The sequence below is a fragment of the Pyricularia oryzae genome, chromosome 7 (assembly GCF_000002495.2).
Source record: "Pyricularia oryzae 70-15 chromosome 7, whole genome shotgun sequence".
Classification (NCBI taxonomy): Eukaryota; Fungi; Ascomycota; class Sordariomycetes; order Magnaporthales; family Pyriculariaceae; genus Pyricularia; species Pyricularia oryzae.
Genome location: NC_017854.1, coordinates 1,991,718 through 2,015,425, shown reverse-complemented (window position 1 = coordinate 2,015,425; position 23,708 = coordinate 1,991,718). Strand labels below are relative to the sequence as shown.

The window sequence follows — 23,708 nt, the reverse complement described above, 5'->3', positions numbered from 1 at the left end:
GACTGACGGTCAAAATCGGGGGTTCTCCATCTTTCCCTATTTCCTGTACACCAGTAGCACAGGCTAGCCTGACTTGCTTGACTTGCTTGACAACATCAAATTGGTTATTGAGTAGTTAGTGGCTATGTGTATATATCAAAACTCCACTGCGGTTGAATTCATATTCGGGAAAACGGTCCAAAATCAAACGTCTCTCAAGGGACATGTGTATTAAAGGTACAACTTGGTTCAAAAAAACAAAACGCTAATAACACAAAACCATCCAACTCAACTAGCCCATACAATATGAGCATATCAAGCACTATTCGAGTCCGCCGTGCTGGAGCCTCCTCTGTTTGGGTGCGCTATCTTCCCCCAGGCCTTACTGACCTTGCCCGTGAACCACTTCCAAAGATCTTCAAGCTTCTCCTTGGCGGTCTTGGGCTGGCTTGCACCATCCTTCCCGTCACCGCCACCATTATTGCTGCCCGGAGTTCCTGCCTGTGTGGGTTCCGGCACGTGATCAACGCCGACCGACTGTGTCGGGGTGCTCTCCGTCGTCGTACTCGAGGTGACGGGATCTGCAGCATCTGGTATTGGCGCCTCGGGGCTGTGTAGCCCAATGGGCTTGAGAGGTAATCTCAAAGTGCCGTTGTTTGGGACTGGGTCGAGTCCCACTGAGTCGCACAGAATGTTGTAGACCTCGATATTTTCTGCGTGAATGTTAGCTTACAAGATATCCAGGAACACGGTATGTGTTGTTAAGAACGGGTTGGGAAAGCTTACGAAATGGTTCCAGCTTGCTATTCGGGGCGTGTGGAAATGCCGGTCCCCTTGCAATAAAGATAGCTCTCATCAAGGGATGCTCGTTGTCGTAGCCATGCAGCCCACGGGGGTGGTAGGTCAAGTCTTTTGTCTTGGCCTCCTGTAGGTCGAACTCTTCTCGTTGCACCACATTCCATCCCGTTTTGGGAACTACCCAAAGCGGCGCGATGCGATCGTTGTTGGAAAAGTGGTATCGCTTGGGCATATTGACATCCTTGAGGTAGATGTCAACGTTCGGGTTGTCCTTGGTGTTGCGAACCAGCTCGTCGTATAGCGACTGCAGGTCTTCTGGTTTGCGTGGCCTCAGACCGACTAGAGGCCAGCCATCTATATGCTCAACCTTCGACAAGTCGACAAGATCATCGAGCTGAAGAAGACGCGTTCTATCAGTGGTCGCCATACCGTGATCCGACACAACAACGACGTTCACTAAGCCAGTCAGGTTCCTCTGCTCAAGCCCTTTGAAAATGTCGTCCATCATGCCGTCCACTTCCTTGATGGTCTCTCTTATCTCCGTGCTGTTAGGCCCGTAGGTATGGCCATCTGCATCGACGTTTGGGACATATGCTGCAATAAGCTGCGGGCGCATATCTTTGGGGTTTGCCTTTTCGTCTTCCATGCCCGGCTTGTCCAGAAGTTCGAGGATCCTGGATACCTTGCTTGAAAGGTTCTCTTTGCCGTCGTATTTGTCCAGGAAGCTAGGCTCAATGCCGAGGATATGTGCTTCACTGCCTGGCCACATGTGGATGGCAGTTCGGATACCTGCCTTCTCCGCGGTCGCCCAGAAGGGCTCCCCACCCCACCATTTCGGGTCGAGACTCCGGCCAGGGTCCGTGTAGTAAAAGTCGGTCTTCAATTCAGGGTCGTAGAATGTATTCCCGACGACACCGTGACTCTCGGGATATAACCCGGTGACAAGGGTATAATGGTTTGGGAATGTAACGCTCGGAAACGATGGTAGCATATACAAGGGTGACACGCCCTCCTTGACAAAAGCGTTCAACCTTGGTGTCAGCCCTCGATTCAGGAAATCCGCTCGGAAGCCGTCTAGGCTGATGATAATTGTCGTTGGACCGAACAACGCAGTGCCGTTGCTGACATACTGCTGTTGCTTGTGACTCCTGTCCTTCTGGGACAGCTTCCATGCCCCCAAGGCAAGCAGTGCAAAGACTACTGCGATTACCGCATTTATGAGAGTCCACTGACAGCACCCCCACCTCCTTCGTTTGGTATCTTCCAAAAACTTCATCCGCACACGGTCGACTTCCTCACTGTCCTCCCTCTCGCTGCTGTCGCCCGTCTCGCTCCCCTCCTTCATACCCCCTTCCTCCATTTCATACATGAGCTCGCCGTCCTCCCCATGCTGCGCCTCGGCCAACAATCGGTCCTTTTTCATCTTGCGCCTGCTTTTCCTCTGCTTCCTCTTGTCCGCCGCCTTCTCCCTTCCATCTTCTTCATCTCCTGCAGCGGACGACCGCAACGAGGTATCGCTATAGCGCCGTATCAACTTCAAAGGGTTCGGTATTGTGAGCCCGCTCTCACGTCTACCCTTCTCCTGCGTGCGTCGTCGTGCATCCAACACCAGCTTATCTGTTTCTTCCTCCTCCATGAATACGAGCCGGTCGTGCGCTCGAAGCTCTCGGCTGTTGCGCGCTCGCTGAAGGAGCATATCGTCGTCGCTATCGGCTTCCTGGTCGCTGTGGATTGACCGCGCGTCGGCATCATAATCTACCGGGGATAGGAAGGAGTTGTTGCCCCGACCGCCCGCGGCCGGTACTGGTCTCGGCTTTTGGAGAGGCATTGTAGAGAGCCCACCGAGTTTCGGGCTGGGTACAAAATTATGAATAGCAATTTGTTTGCGAGTCGAAAGGCTAAGTGAGCATTGAGCGTCAAAGAAGCCCTTCCTGCCAAAACTTTATGCCATTGGCAAAACAAGACCGGAAAGACAACGACAATAACGGTGAGGCAGCTGAAGTTGTTTCTGGACGGAACAGATGTTCGTCAAATGTTAGGATGAAAGCACTACTGAGTACTGATAACAGGGGCTTTGCAGGGGTTGAAGTTCTGTCAATAATCGGTCTTGGACATTTTAGTGGCAAAATCCCCAGTTGAGGACAGTGGAACGACGACTCGCGCATACAGTACACATCCTGGTCTACCCACTGTCTATGGCTTGCCTGAACAAGGCTGTTTTGCCAACACACACTTCAGCCGCCATCGGAGCTTGAAGTGTCCGGCTGACCAAAGCTGCTGTGAAGGAGGCCCATGTGAGACAGCAAATCACAAATCACTGCATACTGGAAAGGGGAAATAGTGTTTGGCATTTCGTAAAATCGCGAAATAAATGTTGCAGCCGCAGATACCAGAGATAGCCCAACCCATTTGAGATCCCATACATTTATTGTCCAAGACGTAGATTGTGCCCGACCTTGTCCAGCTAAAAAAAGAAAAACTTAATAAACTACCAACGCCAGTAACATTCTCCCCGAAATAAGAAACGCAGGATCCTCAGCACCAACAGTAGTAGTAATTGTCGTCCCAAACAGTGTTGGATGTGTTCAAATCCTTTTGCCACCTGAAGCTGGGGATAGAGCCGTCTCGCTCTGTAAACACCACCTTGATGTCATTCTCGTACGCATTGCTCGTCGCCTTGATTCCGGATGTTGTAGCCTCATCCGGGTTCCACACGATGACGGATTTTAATCCTGTTAGAGACGCTTCGGCAACCGCCGCGTTAAGTAGTGCCCAAATGTGTTCGACTCTGCGTGCCTCGGATTCCGGAGAAGTTGTGACGATGCGAAGCACCACAAGTCGCTGTCTCTTGTGCTTGTGAACCCAAGTGATCCAGCTCTTGCCGTCAAGTGTCGTTGCGCCTCGGCGCTCCACCTCGGTGTTCATGTGTAGCTTCAAAAAAGTCTCTTCGGCCGCGAATTGCTGCTCAAGTTGCGCGAAGTTAGGTGAGAAAGCCAAGTGTATCTTCCCGTCCGCGGGGCAGTTCTGCAGTCGCTGTTTGAGGTCGGCAATGTCGAGGTCACATAGCTGTCTGATTTCGTCTAGTGCAAGCCATCTTGTTTTGATAGTGCAACATGACTCCGGGTCCAGCTTCTTCCCCTCGTTCAGCAAGGTCAAACTGGCTTCCTGGTGGGGAAAGACGTTCCAGCCCATGTTCGTGTAATACAGTTTGCCTATATCACTGTAGAGAACCGAACAGGCCGCAGATTGTTTGTCCATCACTTCCTGGAGCTTTCTGAGCAAGAAGTTTGCCATACCAAGTCGACGATAGTTGGGATTGGTAAAGACACTGGCAACTCCAAACGCCGTTGTTTCCTCGATGCTAACGGGCTTCTCAGCATCGGTGGTTCCTGGAAGTCTTGGCTCACGAATGAAAACAGTCTTCCTGACAGTCTCACAACCCGCAACCACTTCCAGGGGATCTGACTTCTTGTGCAAAACCCAGAACTTGATGCTACCATTTCTCGCAAGTTCTGTGTGCGAAAGCAGCTCCCCAGCCTCCATGTACTGGGCGAGCGTTAAAGGTTTGGACCAAGAGTCGCTATTCAGCTTGCGGAATATGATCGCCTGCTCTGGGGTTGCCTCGGCAAAGACAACATCCAAGGATGCCGTTGGCATCGGGATGCCCAAGTCCATGTCCCCCATGGCGTTCGGATGAGGAAAATACTAAGGTATTTATTGTATATGTCAGCGGTTTCGACCTTAGGTCTGAAAGGTTTAAAAAGGATATCTGTTCTTCGTCTTTTATGCAAAATGAACAGAAAGTTAATAAATAAATATGGCAAGAACTAGCGATGTTGACTCGAGTTTCAAACCCGGCGCGCGTGGTGACAGAAAGACCCACGCCAAGCATGCGGACTCTAAATTGGAAGGGAGGGATAGTGGGGTGTAAAGGATCTGGTGTAGAAGCAACCTCCTTCAAAGTCAAATCTCGTGCTCGAGCAGAAGTCCAGCGGACTAACCGGCAGTACAAAGGGTGCGGTAATCGATTAGAGACTATAGCGCCGCTTACATTTTCCTTTCTGGTGATTTTATTTGACGAAAAAGGGGAATGAAAGTACTCCGTAAATGGAGCTTGAGGTAAAAGGTGGCTAGCAGTTGACCCCGCCAAAAGCTCCCCAGCTGGCTGCGATAGTGCTTTTGAAAATCTGGAGTTGCTATCGGCACGCAACAGTCCAAGGGATAAAGATGAAACTCGAGGAAAGTAGTTCAAGTTTTTTGGGCGACTGTCACAAGTCTTGATATTTACGAGGCGGGATAGCTGTCAAAAGGGGTGCATGAGGCTGTCGATTCGTGTATGTGTATGCACCCTCAGTGGCACGTGTAGCCGCAGTACTTTGCCAAGACGCTTAGCCACGGTGATCCGAACTGGAAAGTAAGTTGATTGATGGTGAACCGCGTTGGATTCTATATGCACTGAGACTCAAGAAGATGGCAAATGGGTACCTAAACTGCAAGAGAACGGGGGCTTGAATTTTCAAGTATGTAGGCATTAACAGGAGTTGAGGTCAGCTGGCACTCGTGGGGGTCAGACGTGGGCTATCTTGGAGAGTGGCTGGTGCCCGATCTTCCTAGTCTAGCCATCCTGAGATGAATGTAGTATATGACGACTCTCATAGTAAATACGATTACTGATAAGGAGACGGCCGAATCTCAGCTGGGGTCCGATGTCGTTGGATATCATTTTGAGCCGATTGATTTTCAACAGATCTATGAAATGCAATGAAAACCTGTAGATCGACGGTACAGCTGAAGTCCGGCTGTGTACTGACGGTGTAGTTCCAGGGTACGTGTGCCCCAGCAGCGGCTAAACAGTTCAAGGCATCCTGCAATGTGCGAAATATTGTGACGGGTTAAAAGATTCAGCAAGTTGAAATGGGTAACAATATCTGTTGTTGGTTGCTGCTGCCAGGCAATTGCCTCAACCCGGGACTGCCATACAAATTGATGATGCTTCCAAATTCTACCAGAAATGACGGGAGTGATCCCACCTGACAGAATCTGCACGTGATTTGGGCCACTTTCTGGCCCACTCTAGAAAGTGTGGGGCTGCCGCGGCCTTAGTAGGGCACGAAATTTTGCTCACGCACGACGGTCCCCTCTTATGCCCTCAAGTCAAGCAAACCGACGCCACGCCTAGATTCTTGTCACAAATCGTGAAAAGGTAAGCCATTTCTTTACGACACTTTTGAAAACGAACATCACGACGACGATACCCTCGACCTCCTTACCACACTCTCGCTCACATCAACCCCTACTAGCCGCCAAAAATGGGTGATATCAGCATCGTCGCTGCCCAGTGGCCTCAGGTCGAGGTCGGCCGCGTTCTCCTCATCAACGACGGCCCCAACGCTGGCAAGCTTGCCACCATTGTCGAGATCATCGACCACAAGCGCGTACGTAGAAAAGCCCCCCGGATTTGCTGGTGCGGTGCCGGAAGTTGGAAGTTGCCGTGATCGGCAATTCTGGGACCAAGATGTCACGACAATCCAGACTAACATGCAACTTTACCAATTGCAGGTCCTCGTCGATGGGCCCTCCTCAGACTCCAACCTCGCCATTGCGAGACAATCCGTTCCCCTGAGCCAAGCCGTTCTTACCGGACACGTTATCCCCAACCTGCCCCGTGGTGCCAGGTCAGGAGCTGTCAAGGCTGCTTGGGAGAAGGCCGAGGTCGATTCGAAGTGGAAGAACAGCAACTGGGCCAAGAAGGCCGACCGCCAGGTCAGGAGGGGTGCCCTCACCGACTTCGACCGCTTCAAGGTCATGCGCCTCAAGAAGCGCGCCCGCTTCGAGGAGCGCAAGGCTCTGGCCAAGGTCAAGGCCTCGGCATAGACGACAACGACTTTGACGGAAGCATAAAAAGGAATCTTTGGGACTGTTTCGGCGTGGCTTGCATCGAGGGGACGGGCGTCAAATTAGAGCAGACTTGGAAGGAAAGGGGCTTTTTCGACGCGGTTTCGGTTTGCGGAAAACGGTTTTCACCTTTGGAATGGATTGCATGATCATATCCAATCGGCATTAGGGCTATTGCGATTCTTTGCACTTTTTTCGGGACGACCCTGTACAGTCACGATCATCTTACGAGATGGCGTGTCGCGGCGTAAAATGAGGAAATCTTTTGAGCCAAACGACCGTCGGCGCTTGATATTGTGACAATCGGGGCGGTCGGGTGATACTGAAGGGAGCCGGGCAGACTGATATACTCCGAAGCTACCATTCGTTTCGTTTGTGGGGATGCCTCGTCCTTCGAAAGCTCACAAACAAAACAAAGCATTCTTACCTAATGATATCAAGAACACCACGGCACTGCATATAAACGCGTCTGAATTGTAAGAATGAAAACTGCTATTGCCATTTGCCTTTGATATCCCGAAAGTAGTGCAGCAGACCTTCACACAATCTTGAGCCATTCATAGCGAATTTCCCCGTAGTTTTTCAATAGACGTTCAAACCGCCACACGGCGTCTTCATTGGCTTTAATGTGCGATGGGTAGTCAGTACCTTACCTCTGCCAACATGCCCGTCACCTGAGGTGGGTAGTGCGCACGCTGCGGGTTGGTCGGTGGGTGAAGTTTTTGTGTGCATTGACCACCCGCGAAATTCTAGGGTTGTGAATTCTTCTGTCTCTGAGCACTTTGCGTCCCACATCTCAGAGTGCGCTTTGGAGTAACGACGAGACCAGTAAAAGCAGGGCGGTATTAATCATAAACAGAGTAAGTGGGAATTTGCTGCAGAAATTGTCCCGATCAAATCGGATTCTTGAGAACGGCTTCAACATTTGAACAATTGATTTGTGGCCCAAAAGCTGTTAAATCGCAAGTGCTCTCAAGCAATCAACCTACCTACCTACCTTACCTACCTACCTTACCTACCTACCTTACCTACCTACCTTACCTACCCACTTTCGAAATTTCGCCCTCTTTGTTCATTCTGTGAAAGTGGGCAAAGTTCAGGCTTGCTTGACCCTCCAAATTCTACACTGAGCACCAAATTGTACATTCATTTCCACTAACCACCCGAACCACCCCGCAATAGTTCCTCAAAATGGCCAACCCTAGAGTCGAAGAGCTTCCCGACGAGGAGGTCAAGAAGACTGTCGTCGACGACCACGATGACGACAGCAGCTCCGACTCCGATGGCGAAGAGGAGACCAACCTCCCTGCCGGCTCGACCGCCGTCATCCACTCCCGCAACGAGAAGAAGGCTCGCAAGGCCATCGAGAAACTGCATCTGATCCGCGTCGACGGCATCACCCGCGTCACCCTCCGCCGCCCTAAGAACGTAAGTCGATTACATGGGAAGCCATAGTGGGATGTGCGCGTGGCAAGAGGTGGGCACAATGGGTAGCAGAGGGCCTCGAAGCTCTAGACAACATGCGGGAGAGCTCCAGGCTTGGTGCAATAGCTTTTTTGGATATGCGCTCTACATTTTCTTATTGGTTCAAAGTCTGACTTATGACTTAGATTCTCTTTGTCATCAACAACCCCGAAGTCTACAAGTCGCCCAACAGCGGCACATACATGTGAGTAGCCCCTTCTGCTAAGCTACATCGCGAGTCGCGAGCTCCATTTCTGACTCGCGCCTATCATTACAGCGTCTTCGGTGAGGCGAAGATTGAAGACCTGAACGCCTCAGCCCAGGCTGCCGCTGCCCAGCAGCTTGCTTCCTCGGCCGGCCACGACCACGACCACGCTGGCCACAGCCACGGTGAGGCCAAGGCCAGCGAGGGTGACGCCAAGAAGGAGGAGGAGGACGACGACGAGGAGGTCGACGCCGACGGTATCGAGGACAAGGACATTGAGCTTGTCATGACCCAGGCCGGCGTCTCGCGCACAAAGGCCATCAAGGCTTTGAAGGAGAACGACAATGATATAGTCAACTCCATCATGGCTTTAAGCGTCTAATGGGGGGATGGTTTGATTGCTAGTGTATCTTTGGGCTGAGGTTTTTTCGGCCATGGACGAGCGTTTTCGTACGCCTCCCAGGCATGATTTGATAGGAGGTCCGGGTATTATGTGGCTCATGACCAGAACGACCATGAAACAGCAATGAAAAAAGCATAGCTGAATCTTTGTGACAATTTCGATCGTTCTGATGGTGACGATAACAAGCCTTGCATGTAGTGCCTCTTGCTACGGTTATTGTGCGCCTGCACTGTACCTCTTTTCACATACAATCTGCTATTTTGCGATGTCTCTTAAATGGTACTTGCGAGCTTCGATTTCTTATGTTGGATGCATTTATCGATCCGATCTATCGTTTAAGGTGAGACACTCGGTCTTGGTTTATTGTTGACAGCTTGAATGACTAAACATACAGATGGCATGGACTCTGGTCGATCGGTCACGTGACAAGTGGATCACTCTGGCTGGCTTGTCCGAGTTTGCTGTAGGAACTTCGGCAAGCATCATCGCGACAACGACGACTTCGTTTTCAATCTCCACTCCTCCAAACACGCACATCAACCGCAAAAATGGCCGCAGTAAGTTTTTTCCGTACCAATTGACGTTCTGGAGCCAGTCTCTGGTGCTTTTAGACCATCGCCGTCACACAATCGCTGCCCCAAGTTCCCGTCCGTCAATCGCCAGCAACCACTCCGAGAACGCCCGAGCTAATTTTGCCGAACCTCCCCAAAAAAACAGCGAAGCGCAGCTCTCAAGATCGACTGGGCCCAGGTCACCACCTCGCTGGGCCTCCGTGGCCAGACGGCCGCCTCGCTCCAGGCTTTCAAGAAGCGTAACGACGACGTCAGGCGCAAGGTCCAGCAGCTGTCCCAGCAGTCTACCCAGGTCGACTTTGCCCACTACCGCTCCGTCCTCAAGAACCAGGCCATCGTCGACGAGATCGAGAAGCGCTTCGCCGCCTTCAAGCCCGCCACCTACGATGTCTCGCGCCAGCTCAAGGCCATCGACGCCTTCGAGGTCGAGGCCGTCAAGAACGCCGAAGCCACCAAGAACCAGGTCGACATGACCCTCAAGGACCTCCAGAAGACCCTCGAGAACATTGAGACTGCCAGGCCGTTCGAGGACCTCACTGTTGTATGTGGTGGAATTAGCGGGTTGATAATAACACGCGTGTCTGTGTTGATACTAATGTGGCACTTTTATTACAGGATGAGGTTGCCGCTGCCGAGCCCTCGATTGACGAGAAGACCGCCAAGTTGGTCTCCAAGGGCCGCTGGCAGGTGCCTGGATACAAGGCAAGTTTTCAGTTCCTTTTTCCATCCGGTCCTCAATTGGTTTTTCGATTGAGAGTTGCTAACAATCCCTACAGGAGAAATTCGGCGACCTGTCCGTGCTATAAGCATCTCGACCGCGACCTTGTTCCCTTTGTGTACTCTAGCATTGTAGATAGGCGAGATCGAACCGGCAGCATCGAAAAGGGGCCGACTAGACTATTTCTACAGAATTCTGCAATATCACGCCATATCTTTAATCAAAACCTACTGTGTCGATTCCGTTTTGTGGACAGCTCCAGGAACACTGGATTTATAACTACCTTCAAGGCTGTGAACGATAAGCAATGCTCTAAGCAGAGCAATATCTCCCGATCATATCCTCAAGCGAGGCAAAAACCTTTACAAGAACACATCTGCCTGCTCCTTGAGCTATGGATATATTCTTGTCACTTCACATTCTACTTGCACCAAGCGTTCAGATTCAAGGGTCCTTACTGTCCGGCTAATGATTATCGTCCGTTTTTGCTTTTCAACAAAGCTTAGTGTTAAGGTGCGTTCATCTAGCTAGCATTCTACTTGCCCATTCCGTACAAGGCAACATTCGGCATACTCTCATCCCATCCGGGGGCTGCAATCATATACAGCTTTATATGCGGGGCTCCGGCTGAATTGATTCAACCGCAGGTCAAAAACTGAGCCGGCAGTTTTTTTTTTAAAAACCAAGTCTTAGAACATAATGCATCCGCAGCTTTCTTATTGATCTTGGTGAACTACTTCCAGTTGATGGATTATCGTATTGACAACCGTGCAGTCTATCCATATTCTGCTGGAACAGCTCCCCTCAACCTATCAAGTGTCGCAGATGGCGACTCGACAGGTTCCCGACTCCCTGATCCTCAAGACCGCACCTCAATTGGACCCCGCATGGGTAGCCTACGAGCAGTCGGATACACCGTTCACCCCGCCAGACGACATACTTGAGCGGCAGAAATGGTACGCCGAGCGCTGCCGCTCCAGGCATGCCAGTATCATTTCCCCGGGCATGCCAGACCACCACCTGACGCAGGACGTGGCGACTCGGTGGCTCGAGGTGCCGACCTCTAACTCAGACGAGGATCACAAGATCCCCATCCTCCAGTACACGTCGCCACGTTCCACCGCAGCTCCAAAGACGGTCGTGGTCTACTACCACGGCGGAGGGCTGTTTGTCGGCGAGGCCGACAGCGAGGACCTCTCGTGCCGCAAGCTCGCCAAGAGCCCCTGTGTCGACGTTGTCTACTCGGTGGGCTACCGGCTCATGCCCACACACCCAGCCAGCGTGTGTGTCTCGGACGCACTCGACGCCTTTCGCCACGTCGCCGGGGATCTGCACCGTGACGCGCGCGTTTTGGTGGTGGGCAGCTCCAGCGGCGGCGAGCTGGCGGCGCTCGTGGCGCAGGCCGCTGCCGTCTCGGCCTCGCGGGATGGCGCGCTGCTGCAGGGCGTGCTGCTCCGCGGGCCGGTGACCTCGGATGCCTTCACGGGGCTGGACCCTTATGTTCCCGAGTCGGTGCGGCACATGCACACGAGCGTCGACGAGCCGTCTTTTGCCAACTCGATGCTACGGCCCTGGAAGAGGGCGGTGCCGAGGGATGGGTTGCCGCTCATGCCGCTCGAGGCCGGGGACGAGGTGCTCCGCGCCATGCCCAGGACGTGGGTGCAGGTTTGCACCAACGACGTGCTCTACTCGGACGGGGTGTGCTATGCTCGGAGGTTGGATGACTGTGGGGTCGACGTCAGGGTCGACGTCGTGGTGGGTTGGCCTCATACGTTTTGGCTCAAGGCGCCCGAGTTGGAGAGGGCGAGGAAGGCGGACGACGAGATGCTGGAGGCGCTGGCTTGGGTTTGTCAGTAAGCAGACAGCATACGTTAGTACCTTGCCATTTTTTTTAATACAAAGCTACATGAATTATGAGATGATGCAAGGGTCCAACGATTACACCAGCGTCTATTGCGCGTAAAACTAAACATCGAGGATTTTGGAAAGATAACAGTTGATGCGCCTGCCATTAGTATTTTAGTCGGACATGAGATCTGGATTTGGATTCTTCCTCGCATTCAAGTTAACCGGACAATTTATTTTGTGACCACCCCTGCATCAGCTTCGGCAGTAATCACCCGTACCTTGATCTCATTTGTTTGTTTGGACTCGTACGCCTAGTTAACTTGCCAGAAAACAGCAAGCAATTTGGGGCTCTTCACTCTACCCAAATCACATTTTCATTTTCCTTCCTGAACATTTACACCACCTACTCCTGTCTTGTCGACCTAAACTTGACAAACATCTTACCATGTAAACTCCTTTGGATTCATTCACCCTGTCCAGTCTTGACGAATAAAGCGCACTTGCTTGTTGGCGATGTCCAGGCGCGCGCGAAATCTCCCCATGTAGTTCCTCTCCCGATAGTTTTCCCTATCGAGATGCATCAAGCCACACCACATCTGGCCCGGCATCTTCGTCAACACAGGTTCCCAAAGAGGTTCATTCGCCGCTGAAGCCTCGTGAATTCCCATCTAAGGGGTTTGTACTTTGTACTGCTCGACCCCTCCATCAAAGGAGAGGAGGAAACCCTTCTATTCTACCGCCTAGATCTTCTTTACGCCGTTCTTCTAGGCGAGGTATTCGACAACAGTTACCAGGTTGCTGCCAAAATTGGATATGGCGCCTCATCTACAGTATGGTTATGTCATGATCTTGCGTATGTCAAAACAATCGATTGCACTTTGCACCTTAGTGTTCTTCCTCTGATAATCCTTAACACAAAAGTCGTTGAATAGGAACCATCGATATGTCGTCCTTGAAATCGTTGTGAACTTGCTTCCCGAAAATAAGGAACCTAAACTGTTTCGCCACCTTCAAAGTCCTAACTCGGACCATATGGGAGGTCAGTTCATTCGCATGCTCAATTACCTCTTTCAAATACATGGACCTGATGGACTTTGTGACGTTTTGTTCTTCCTCCACTCAGCTTCAGCGTGGAAACACTTCAACTCTGTCGACCAAGCGGTGTCTTTTATGAGCATATTGCCTTATCTACAGTACAGTCAGCATTGCTCGCCCTCGATTTCCCCCCTAGGGAAGCCTGAGTTATTCATGCTGGTAAAATCCCGAAGCTCTCATTAATTCCATGTCACCTTGTTGACCGGCTGCCAAAACTTAACAGGCACAAGATATTCATTCTGGTAATCTTCTCCTTGGTACCAGAAACGAATCGATTCTGCCAGAATTCGAGCAAAGTGAGCATGTCGAGCCACCGCCTCGCAAGGTTGTCGACACCCGTGTAGTTCACACATCCAGAACATCCTTCACACCTGATGCTGTGGATGCTTTGCCGCGGATTTGTGACTTTGGCTGGCTCATAACTTTGCCACAGATCATGCGCAACGTTGGAGGGCAATGTTGGCACATTACCACCAGCCAGAGATGTTGTTAGATACGACATGGGATTGTGCTGTTGACACCTGGAGTCTTGCGCTCGAGGTATGTTTGCAAAAAAAAAATACATTTCTTCCATTTCCTTCAACTTTATTTCTGGTGCTAAAAATGACCTTAGGCATGGGATTTGCTAGAGGCCAAGTCGTTCTTCCGGATTTATGATCCCTAAAACGACGATCTGGACAAGACAATGCATATAGCCCACATGGTTGTACTACTAGGCCCGCCGCCTCGGTTCTTTTTTTTTTTTTTTTTTTTTTGAAGCGAAGGTCCACGTCCGCAAAGTACTGGATTGAAGACAGCTGGAAGGGCCTCGTTCCCCCCTCTCCACCGATCAGTCCCGAGGAACTTTTTACGTGCTTCTTTGAGGAGCGAAAGACGCTGTTCCTGGACTTTGTTCGGTCTCTGTTGCAATGGAATTCGCAACAACAGCGTTCAGCGCTCGAGGCGTACATGCATTCCTGATTGAAGGAGATTCGAAATGAACGTTTTGGCCCTGATGAGGAGTTTTAAGGAGACACGGGAGTTGACGAGTAAGACTTTCAGCTCTTTATTCTTGTTTTCTTATTTTTCGCTTTGTGTTTCACAAAAGCTCATTTATAATTGCGGGACAAGCACATGTCTAGCACATACGACCATACCCACTGGAATATACGGGATCCCGTCCGCTCTCCCCTAGTCAAACCAGTGAGGGCCAAACAAGTACTCAGGTGGGTGACCACTGGGGAATCCTCGGTGTTGTATGTTTTGGATTTTTTGTCATTTTATTTTTTTCATCTTTCTGGACAAAATCAATTCATACAAATGAAATGGACAGAATGGGAAAGAAGAAGGCTGGGCCTTGTATAAACTGGCGTTCCATGCATGCAGGTCGCCATGCAATAATGTTATCACAAACAACATCTGCGTTAGAAAATCGCTATACTCAATATTGAAATTTACACTACACAAAGAATAGAAACACACAGTGAGTGACTTTGTTTAATTATTGAGTTATTGAACGCTTTTTACATCCCCACTACTACTGTTGAGCTGGCACTTGTAAGTATAAGCGACTGCTTTAGGTGGTGGCTCCTATATTATTAATACGCCTGGGCCCGTTGGGGAACCTCAGAACAAAGGAAGTTATAGAAAGTACCTAATTGTCTGGCTGGAAATTTTAATGTTGTTGTTTGCCAAGCTATAGTTGCCAAGTAGCTACTACATTTATAGGGTGCGTGTAAATTTTAGTCTGTTTTAGACTAGAACTAGTCTAGTAATGATGGCATTTTTAAACCTCTCAATGTTGCGTAATAAATCCTCCAAGGTTTTCATAAGGAGAACTTCATGCGCCTTTAGTGAGGGTATCAAGCAAACGTGGCAAATCTCTGGATTGCTCTAATAGCCTGCTTGGGGTATTTTATGTTGCAGGCTATATTTACCAAAGTCACTGGCATTAGTCATTGACGGAGGCCTTCGTTTTTGACGATGTTTTTAGTGCAACATTTTAAACGTCGAAGCGAATCTTGATAAATATAACATAGCACCCATGGCCAGGTTCTGACCCACATATTACTACAATGGTCACGTCAGATTATAAGTAAGTACATATATTCTTGGACCTGAAGAGCACAATCAATCCAATAGCAACGTGGGCAGAATCACCCACGGCAGCATTGCGTCAAAGAAAATTTGTGTCGCGCTATATTATAAGCACAAACGACATTGTGGCTGCCGTAGCTGTTGTCCTCGAGGCTTGTTCGAGGTTGTTCACATTGTCGGACATCTTATAACTTTACATATATACCGCATTGCTTTGCGTGTTTTTTATTTTATTTTATTTTATTTTATTAGTTATTTTTCTTCTTTTCGTAATTAGCTTCCCGCCGCCCATCCCGCACCCTGGTCATCTCCAGCATAAGCCTGTACAGGTAGATGCCCTGATGCTGGGGCGACACGGCTAGCTGGTGCCACTCCCTCCTGGCCTCGGCTATGCTCCTCGATATCCGCTGGCCCGTCGCCGTCGAGGTCAAGACCCGCATCAGCTCCGGCATCTCCTCCATGCTGACGCTGAAGGGCACATAGTGCACCCAGGCCCGCAGGCGGTCATCGTGCCACTCGCGAAAGATGTTAATCTTGAGCGGGACGCCGCGTGACGCCAGCCGCCGGTAGAAGCGCCCGCTGAAGCTGTTGCCGTTCACGTCGAGCGCGAACCGGTACCCAAGCGCGCGGTTTTCTGGGTCCGGTCCGCGGCTGCTACGGCCGCCGGTCGTGGTGTCGGGTAGACCGCCCCAGAAAAAGCGAGACATGGCGTCGCAGACAGGACGGGGCTCGCAGCCTACAATGCGAGTCAAGGCGACATCACGGTGCGAGATGTCGACTTTGGCGCCGGTGGAAGTCTCGGCCTTGCCCGTGGCAAGGGCGACGAGCCGCTGCGGGTGGCCTTTGGCCCACGTGTGGGCGGTCCAGTGTCCCCCCGTCGAGGACCCGGCCCAGTAGACGGCATTCTTTTCTGCGCCCCAGGAGTGGTCCCACCAGGAGCTATACAGGCTTGATTTGTGAGAGTAGTGAGTGGCGGGGAATAGTATGTTAGAGATGGGGTAAGTAAGGGGCCGCGAGAGAAAGTATCGGGACCTGGGACGAAAGCCGCCGCAGTGTTGCGGGGCGCATGACGAAGCCGTGCTGAAAAGCAAAATTTGGGGTTTCGTGGAGGTTCTTTTGCGCCTTTGGGTTCCGGACGAGTTCTCTTTCAGAAGGAATACTGGAGCTTTCCAGCGCTGTGGTCCAGCGGAGATGTTGCCGACTGGGGAAGCTCGTCGCTTCGTACCTGACAAGCCTCAGACAGTGCATGGTGATTGAGTGATGCGAGAGATATGTCCGCATGGACTGTTTCTGGGCCTTGTGTCCATCGCCGTCACACTGTGTAGCTGCTTCTGGGGCTGGCACCACCGATAATTCATTGAGAAAGTTAATGTACAGCTTGACATCCGGAACGAACCTGTGCGCATCACCCAACAATCTGGTAAGAGGCTCCATCCAAGCTCGACATCCGCAACCGAACTTTCAGCCGAAAACTCGCATATGGAGGTGAAGTCTGTCTTGCTTTGCTGCTGGGCGTGGTGGACACTTGGACTAACCTGCCGGGCACTGTACTTCAAAAAGGGTGGACGCCCTCTGCGATTATGACAAAATCGTCGATGATGGGTGATCTGTTGGCAAGGGCATATTCAACTTAACGGCAAAATCCGGGAGGCGGATGTTTGTGATAGCGTCGTCTGTATTCAGTTTCGGCATCGTCCGGGTTCCTCGACTGCCGGGCGAGAAGAGCTTGGAACTCTGCCTGTGCTTGCTGGTGCAGCTGTACGATGGGGCGGTTGTCTAATGCGCCTGGTGGATCATCGGGGATCGCCGGGGGGCGAAAGAGGTTGTCGCTTAGGACGCCGTCAGAGAAATGGTTGTTGGCTGTCAAGGCCACTACCACGGCTGCAATGTGAAGCCTTCTCAGGCCTAGCAGCCTCAGCATTGGTCGCATTGTCAGTGAGATGGTCAGGCAGCGTTCGAGGTTGTTAGGTAGTCCGTCAGGTGCCGCTTGAGGATTGGGGAAGCATGTCAGTCTGGGTGGGATTTGGTACTGCCAAAAGCGTACTGTGAAGAAAATAATACCCAAAAGAGATAATCAAGATGCTGGCGCGCGCGTTTCCTGGCTTATTCGTCAGTCTGCTTGCTGGTTTATGGGCGGTTGACGGGCGGGCAAAACATTTCGTTCCATTCATCAAGTTGAAAGGTGCAATAAATGTATCGCAGTAGTCTGGAATGGGAGCGCATGGCAAGCCGTTTCCTTGTTTCCTCGCCCCTAGAACTGTTTGCTCAAACGTCGTTGTCAATCGGATAAAAAGAGCGCTTGTTATTTGGATACGCCGTATCGGCACAGCGGAGAATTTCCCCCGAGGAAACAGCTGATCGGGCATGCATGCCAAAGAGGAGAGATGCGAGTGCTCATGGTTGGGATGAGGCTCCCTAAATTACAGTACCGCGGCTACTCACACGACCAAAAAGGTTACACAAACAAAAGATTTTCAAACGCCCAGCCGTGATGATGTGCCTGCCGTATTTGTCTGCCCATTACAGTATGCATCTTGACCAACCAGTGTTCTCCGCTAGTCCCCAGCCTTACCTACACTAATTGCGGGGAGAGGACCAGGGAAGTCACCAACTTCTACAAAAGGCAGTACGTAAAAATATGTATTTATAACTTGAGGGAAGCAACAGTAGCCCCTGATACTCTAAAACAAGCACAATGGTTCGTTTGGAGAGTATCGAGACATAAAGACAGGGTTTGAGAAAAAAAAAAAAGATTGAGCTGAGTATACAAGCCTATGAATAAAAAAGTACTTGACACGGGTTGGACTGTAGCATTAGTCCCATAGATAAATATAAATTGGTTACTTGTGATGGGTAACAATAGCCCATATGTTGTAATTGTTTCTTCCTAGCCCCCAACTCTTGAAATATACCTTGCAATCCAGAAGTCTTGCCTGCGCCTGATTTGCTTTGCTCTGTCTATCCACGCAAGTCGACCTGAGTCCCGGGAATGCGGAAAGGAAAAGGATCCTGCAGATACCTAGGTACTTAACCAGAAATTGACCAGCTGCAGTGGTCGGCATACGGAGTAGTCCTTCTCTAGACGAACCAAGATGTTCGTCTGTAGACACGATGCTTCCAGGACCGAATGTAATGTTAGGAGGGCTGGCAGATCATTCCCAGAAACTCAACACAACATATTAGTTCACTACACTGTGTATACTATTAGTACATATTTATTGAAGCTCAAGAGGGGTTATGACTCGGCTGCAGAAAGGCCTCGGCTCAAAAGGCCGGCTGGTTCAGTCAGGCAGAGAGTACGATGCCTACCTAGTTAGTATGACGGCAGTAAAAAAACCAATCTTGATAGGGAACCAATCTTAGCAAGAATGTCCACGGCAAGGAGGTGCCATAGTTCATGATGCCGATAATGCCTAAGCAGCTTCTCAGGCAGCCAAAGCGTCTCATACTACTTGGAACAGACGCGTAGAAGGCTGCTAGCCCAAAAGAAACGCTATTGTAGCTGACATTCCGGTTAAACGCTCATGGATGAGCTGAGAGCTGTAGAGCAAGGGTTGTTCTCGACTCTTGGAAGAATACGCCGTATCTGTGCATATGCGTCAGCCTTTGCATCCTGCTTGCTTGCGCCCGACCAGATTGGGCAATTCGCTTTTCTCTGTTCAGGGAGGGGTCTATCATAGTAGTTGACAAGGAAAGGCTGAGAAAGGGAGTACTCTTAGGTCTAGAGCCGTTCAGAGGAGGCTGAGATTCATAGCAGTCGTTCAATGTGACGATGAAAGAGTATAATGCGGGACGGCAACACCCGACAAAACCTCAGAAAAATCTCAGTCTTCATCCAGACATCAGCACTCTCCTCTACCCAAAAGCCGCAAAAGCCCCATACCATCCCCATTTCAGCAAAAAACACTTCACATTCATACCACAACTGTGGCGTATTCGTGAACTGATCTGTTGGCTATTTCACCATGCCCTATTGACGAGTACCAGAACGGGCTGATGGCGGTGATGCTTACCATGGGTATATCATGTCGTGTCAGGGGTATCACGTGCGTCTGTCAGGGGGTGGCCCGTGCTTGCCATGTTGGTCTCGAAAGCCCACAGAGTGGAATGCGTCACGTGCGCCATCGAAGCAAGAACGTATAGGGGGCTAGCCGTCCCTTGCAGAACATCATTGTCTAGTCCGTGTAGTTGCAACCGATGCTCTCTGCAACATATCGAGGCGCTTTTGGTAGGATTTTCCAAGGAGTATGAGCGGCATGGTTGATGCCGGGCGAGGAAAACAGAGCCGACTCGAGATGTTGCCGCTGCGGACTGGCACGAGCGCGCTTTATTTCACAGTTGAAGAGTCGACCATGAGTCCCTAGATAGAAATATGCTTCAACGTTGACATAGTATAATCTTGGAGAGAACGAGAAGAACAATGGGATATCCATTCTTTTGTATTACAAAAAAGTATCATCAAGTTCCGATCAATCGTTACTGAGAAGCTTCTCCACTGCCCACTTGACGGAAAAGTTACGCAAGTCTGAATAGTGCTGTCCAACTCCGACAAACAGGACGGGAACATTGGTCGCATGCACGATGCTCACCAGTGTTCCGACCATGGTGCCGACTGTATCGCACTTGGAGATGATAAAACCGTCCAGAGACCGGCCTGATCCAAAGGCTGCATTGAAGTTGCGCGCTTGAGCGACCGAGTCCGTTCCGACAAGGGCCTGTGAACGAGATGTGGGTTAGTGCTGAGAAATGAAGAGAGCAGGTAAAACAAAGTCACAGATAATGCCCATGATCATGCTGCTTACCTCTCCAACCATCAAAATCTTGTCCGGTTGCGCAAACTTGGCAAACTTTTCCAGCGATGACATGAGCCTCTGGTCGTTATGCCTCCTTCCTGCCGTGTCAATGAGCACAACGTCAAACCCTTCCTGCGCAGCATGGCTCACAGCGTCCTTGGCCACAGCAGCGGCATCCTTGCCGTATCCCTTCTGGTAGAGCTCGACTTGACCACCCTCGCGGGCGGTGAGCTCCTTGAGGTTGCGCACGTGAACGGCCAACTGTTCTACTGCACCGGACCGGAAGGTATCTCCAGCCGCGATGAGAACCTTGTACTTGTTCTGCAAAAGGAAAAAGCAGATCTTGGAAAGGTTGGTGGATTTCCCGACACCGTTGACACCCACGATAGACATGACGTATGGTCGCGGTTTGCGGAGAGACGTTACCGAAGGTTGTGTGACCGAGTCGATCTCACGTAGGAGGTCGAGCGAAGAGGTTGGGGTTAGCATCCGCGTGAGAGATGCCTCCATCGCAGCCTGTACTCGGGTATTTATGCCTATGAATTGTGAATGCATAAAGTCAGCATGGGTGTACAAACATGTACTGTAAAGTCGATGTGCATAGAGACATACTCTCGAAGCTCCCTGTCTTCACTCCGACGAGCTCCTTCTCAACACCCTCGCATAGCCTGACGGCGGCCTCGCGAGCAACATTCTTGCGCAGCAAATGATCTTCCATGCCCTTCATGGCCTTGTCCAGATCTTCCCTAGTCAGAACTTTGCCTCCGACGACATTCCTGAACAGACCCCCTATCGTGCTGAGGCTGGACCCAATAAGTCCAGCGTCCTGCTTGGATGACGAGTTTGCCTGGGCTTTGTTCTTCTCCGATTCCAGGATGGAATGAACCTCGTCTCCCAAGTCCCTGAGCACGAACTTGCCCTTGGTCTTGGTGCCCCACGTAGCAGCGTCAACCTCTTCGAGAGCAGACGACCTGCCCACCCCGTCGTCAATATCACTGGCAGCGTTCGTCTGGGAATAATCCAGCTGCACATCATCGTCTTCGGTTGCCAGGCCGTCGGCATCCCACTTTCTCCCCTTCTTCCCGGTCGCTTTAGCCTTGGCCTTTCGCGCCGGTGAAGTCTCATCTCCAGATGTGTTGGCCGACTGAGCCTTGCGCGCCCTGCGCGACATCTTCGCCAGTGGGCCAGCCTTGGCGACGAGGAGGTGGTTTGTCCCGGTGCCAGGGGTGGCAGGGCGCGAGCCAGTAGGGGATGCGACGGGACTCGAATCGACAGACTTGTCCTGGGCGGCGGCGCCGGCACGGTTGCCTCGATGATGTAGCCCTGGCGCCGACGGAAGGGGTGGTTCCTCGCCGAGGTTTCCGGACACGAACGCATCCTCGAGTGGGCGCGCAGTCTCGGAGGCCCTAGAGTCCTTTGCGCCTTCAAGCTCCTTGACCTGTTGGTTAAAATAATCGTCGAACCCGGCGCAGTCCACGATCGTCGTGTTGGGCTTGGTCAACTGTTCGCCGTATAGGTTGACGAATATAGCGCGGATGTTATCTACGAGCTTGTCGATCCATGATAGGTGGAAGAGGGATCGGTATACGGCAACGAAGATTAGGCCGAGCTCCTTGACAAAGGCCCACCGGAGGGTATGGCTATCGGTCCGGTATGGTGGATTAGATGAGGCCGAGCTGCTCTCGCGTGTGCTACCGGCGCCGGCCTTCTCTTCTATAAAGACATCTGAGATAAAACTGTTGATGACCGAGGGACTGACCGGGGTCAGAGTTCGCGACCAAAGCACCACTCCCGTTGTGGTGACAATTTCGAATGTGTCCAGCATAGTGGCGTCGTTGCCTCGACGGCGTTGAATCGATATCCAGGGTCCTTGACAGTGGCAGTTTGTTCCGAGAAACCCGACCGGAGAGGTTGCGCAGAGGAACAGATGACCGATTCAATGACGAGATCGGACAGCCAAGATCCAACGTGAAATTGGGTGTCACTGCCACGACATGAAAGTGGGAAGCTAATTGGGGTAAGTTGAACCCCAACCTTCAAGGGTTGCGCGATAAGGCTGAATTATTATTGGTTATCGGGCCAGGCGCTGTCATTTTAGACCGTGTGCGAAACAGTGCCCAATTAAAGCTTTGCGGTTGGCGGGCACAGGACGGCCTGTTGAGGACAGCTTCGATCCATTTTCCAAACTTCCTTGCACTCTAGGCTCATTTCATCAGCTGCATCACTTCAAATCGACCGTTTGCGCCCAAACAAACTTGGCGACACGCTGCGGCGACACACCACCCGAAAACACCGACTCTATTTTCCCAAGGCTGATCGTCTAACCTCATTTCACCGAACCAACGTTTTCGGCACTCAAAACAAGATGCAGCGGCCGCAGGCATATGGGCAGTCGCCCCCTCTACACCACCCGGTACCCCAGCATGTCTCGACCGTGCCACAGCTCCGATCTCCTCCCCCGCCAGTATCACAATCTGCGCAAAGCGGTCAGGGCTACGGCGGCAGCCCGTACCCTCAGCAGCAGCAAGGCGGCGCCGGCCCGCAGAACATGTTTGGGCAGTATGGACAGTTTATGAACGATCCGGCAGCGCAGGTTGCAGCGCATTTTGGAAGTACGGCCTTTCGACAGGGACAGGAGATTATTGACCAGAATGTGTGTTGATTCTTGCCCCAGGCTTTGTTGCCTAGCTTGACACAAGCAATCAAAACGAGATGTTTGTAACTGACTGTCAACCAGATAAACCGGTACCTGAGCGTGCACCTGCTTAAACACTACTTCAACGTTACAAACTCTTATGTCATCAACAAAATCTACCTGGTTCTTTTCCCCTGGAGGCATAAACCATGGTCGCGCAAGCCAGCCATGGGTCCTGGTGGCCAGGAGGGATATTTGCCGCCGAGAGACGACGTCAACAGTCCAGACATGTATATTCCTGGTTGGTGCTTCCTATCTCCGTAATCCTGGCCAACTATACTAACCTCCTGGCTCAGTAATGTCCCTGGTGACGTATATTCTTCTCTCAACTGCAATCGCGGGTCTCAGAGGACAATTCCAACCGGAGCTTCTTGGAAACACCGCAGGAACGGCGCTCATTGTGGTTGCTGCTGAAATCATCATCCTCAAGCTCGGGTGCTATATTATGAGCATATCCAACAACTCGCAACTACTAGACCTGGTTGCCTACTCTGGATACAAGTTCGTTGGTGTTATTGTTACTGTCGCTGTTGCCGAGGTTATGAACGGCGGCAAAGGCACTGGCGGATGGTCTGGCTGGTCTGTATTCATTTACACGTTCTTGGCCAACTCACTTTTCTTGGTAAGTCGGGCCCCAACCTACATCAACCTTGCAGCCGTATGAAATGCTAACAAGACTACAGATGAGGTCGCTGAAATATGTTCTTCTGCCTGAAAATGCCGACAACAGTAGGATGCAGACCGACACCCGGGCCAAGAGGAACCAGCGGACGCAGTTTTTGTTCTTCTACTCGTATGTGGTGCAGCTTTTCTTCATGTGGATCTTGTCTAGGCCATGAAAAGCGATGGCTGTCGGGAGAGGAATTCGGTGCTTTAGCAGAAAATCATTGACCTGTCCTAAGATGTGCGAAAAGAGTGAACCTGGGACTAGACTAGTCTAGACTAGGTGTGGCAGAGTATGTTTGTCCTGCCGGTCTCAAACTGGAGGATCCAATGGGTTTAGCAATAGAAAGCAAAAACAAAGGACCCTGAATGAACAAGCTTCAAACAATGATATCTCTGACCGCTTCTTGATCGTGGAAAACAGAATAATGTGCATTAACATGGCTTGGAGATGATTGGCGCCAGGTGAAGAGTGCAGGGTAGGCCCATGATTCGTTCTCAAAT

The 23,708-nt window shown here is 51.1% G+C and overlaps 10 protein-coding genes and 1 non-coding gene across 12 annotated transcripts; 7 read left to right on the top strand and 4 right to left on the bottom strand.

Moving 5' to 3' along the window:
* Window positions 1-85: 85 nt before the first annotated feature.
* On the bottom strand, window positions 86-2,884 carry MGG_12630 (ectonucleotide pyrophosphatase/phosphodiesterase 1). Its single transcript, XM_003721074.1, has 2 exons — window positions 766-2,884; window positions 86-692 (listed from the first exon to the last, which is right to left on the bottom strand). The coding sequence occupies exons 1-2, from the start codon at window positions 2,603-2,605 to the stop codon at window positions 295-297; spliced, it is 2,238 nt and encodes a 745-aa protein (XP_003721122.1). The 5' UTR covers window positions 2,606-2,884; the 3' UTR covers window positions 86-294.
* A 224-nt stretch (window positions 2,885-3,108) lies between these two features.
* Window positions 3,109-5,743, bottom strand: MGG_02658 (uncharacterized protein). The gene is made up of 2 exons (XM_003721073.1): window positions 4,829-5,743; window positions 3,109-4,482 (listed from the first exon to the last, which is right to left on the bottom strand). Exon 2 carries the CDS (start codon window positions 4,459-4,461, stop codon window positions 3,313-3,315), a length of 1,149 nt encoding a protein of 382 aa, XP_003721121.1. The 5' UTR covers window positions 4,462-4,482; window positions 4,829-5,743; the 3' UTR covers window positions 3,109-3,312.
* Window positions 5,744-5,891: 148 nt separating this feature from the next.
* On the top strand, window positions 5,892-7,248 carry MGG_02659. 2 transcript variants are annotated; one of them, XM_003721071.1, is made up of 3 exons: window positions 5,892-5,980; window positions 6,078-6,212; window positions 6,337-7,248. In XM_003721071.1, exons 2-3 carry the CDS (start codon window positions 6,087-6,089, stop codon window positions 6,649-6,651), a joined length of 441 nt encoding a protein of 146 aa, XP_003721119.1. In that variant the 5' UTR covers window positions 5,892-5,980; window positions 6,078-6,086; the 3' UTR covers window positions 6,652-7,248. The 2 variants fall into 2 exon arrangements, with proteins under 2 accessions (XP_003721119.1, XP_003721120.1); XM_003721072.1 differs by having other exon boundaries at window positions 5,892-6,212.
* Window positions 7,249-7,366: 118 nt separating this feature from the next.
* Window positions 7,367-8,899, top strand: MGG_02660 (nascent polypeptide-associated complex subunit alpha). Its single transcript, XM_003721070.1, has 4 exons — window positions 7,367-7,532; window positions 7,855-8,100; window positions 8,283-8,341; window positions 8,414-8,899. The coding sequence occupies exons 2-4, from the start codon at window positions 7,864-7,866 to the stop codon at window positions 8,721-8,723; spliced, it is 606 nt and encodes a 201-aa protein (XP_003721118.1). The 5' UTR covers window positions 7,367-7,532; window positions 7,855-7,863; the 3' UTR covers window positions 8,724-8,899.
* Window positions 8,900-9,231: 332 nt separating this feature from the next.
* MGG_18003 (ATP synthase subunit D) lies at window positions 9,232-10,278 on the top strand. The gene is made up of 4 exons (XM_003721069.1): window positions 9,232-9,301; window positions 9,462-9,857; window positions 9,932-10,018; window positions 10,093-10,278. The coding sequence occupies exons 1-4, from the start codon at window positions 9,293-9,295 to the stop codon at window positions 10,120-10,122; spliced, it is 522 nt and encodes a 173-aa protein (XP_003721117.1). The 5' UTR covers window positions 9,232-9,292; the 3' UTR covers window positions 10,123-10,278.
* Window positions 10,266-11,968, top strand: MGG_18002 (uncharacterized protein). The gene has a single exon (XM_003721068.1). It carries the CDS (start codon window positions 10,860-10,862, stop codon window positions 11,889-11,891), a length of 1,032 nt encoding a protein of 343 aa, XP_003721116.1. The 5' UTR covers window positions 10,266-10,859; the 3' UTR covers window positions 11,892-11,968.
* Window positions 11,969-14,103: 2,135 nt separating this feature from the next.
* Window positions 14,104-14,219, top strand: MGG_20361. The gene has a single exon (XR_001729816.1). It is a non-coding gene; the product is annotated as a 5S ribosomal RNA (ribosomal RNA).
* Window positions 14,220-15,273: 1,054 nt separating this feature from the next.
* On the bottom strand, window positions 15,274-16,983 carry MGG_02662 (uncharacterized protein; the record flags this gene model as incomplete). The annotated part of the gene is made up of 4 exons (XM_003721067.1): window positions 15,274-16,001; window positions 16,279-16,390; window positions 16,450-16,598; window positions 16,763-16,983. The coding sequence occupies 4 exons, from the start codon at window positions 16,981-16,983 to the stop codon at window positions 15,302-15,304; spliced, it is 1,182 nt and encodes a 393-aa protein (XP_003721115.1). The 3' UTR covers window positions 15,274-15,301.
* A 1,181-nt stretch (window positions 16,984-18,164) lies between these two features.
* On the top strand, window positions 18,165-18,447 carry MGG_18001 (uncharacterized protein; the record flags this gene model as incomplete). The annotated part of the gene is made up of 3 exons (XM_003721066.1): window positions 18,165-18,187; window positions 18,262-18,349; window positions 18,403-18,447. 3 exons carry the CDS (start codon window positions 18,165-18,167, stop codon window positions 18,445-18,447), a joined length of 156 nt encoding a protein of 51 aa, XP_003721114.1.
* Window positions 18,448-19,384: 937 nt separating this feature from the next.
* On the bottom strand, window positions 19,385-21,868 carry MGG_02663 (signal recognition particle receptor subunit alpha). Its single transcript, XM_003721065.1, has 3 exons — window positions 20,459-21,868; window positions 19,856-20,382; window positions 19,385-19,768 (listed from the first exon to the last, which is right to left on the bottom strand). Exons 1-3 carry the CDS (start codon window positions 21,669-21,671, stop codon window positions 19,523-19,525), a joined length of 1,986 nt encoding a protein of 661 aa, XP_003721113.1. The 5' UTR covers window positions 21,672-21,868; the 3' UTR covers window positions 19,385-19,522.
* Window positions 21,869-22,042: 174 nt separating this feature from the next.
* On the top strand, window positions 22,043-23,607 carry MGG_12628 (Hrf1 domain-containing protein). The gene is made up of 4 exons (XM_003721064.1): window positions 22,043-22,499; window positions 22,584-22,782; window positions 22,838-23,163; window positions 23,225-23,607. The coding sequence occupies exons 1-4, from the start codon at window positions 22,212-22,214 to the stop codon at window positions 23,378-23,380; spliced, it is 969 nt and encodes a 322-aa protein (XP_003721112.1). The 5' UTR covers window positions 22,043-22,211; the 3' UTR covers window positions 23,381-23,607.
* The last annotated feature ends 101 nt before the right edge of the window (window positions 23,608-23,708 follow it).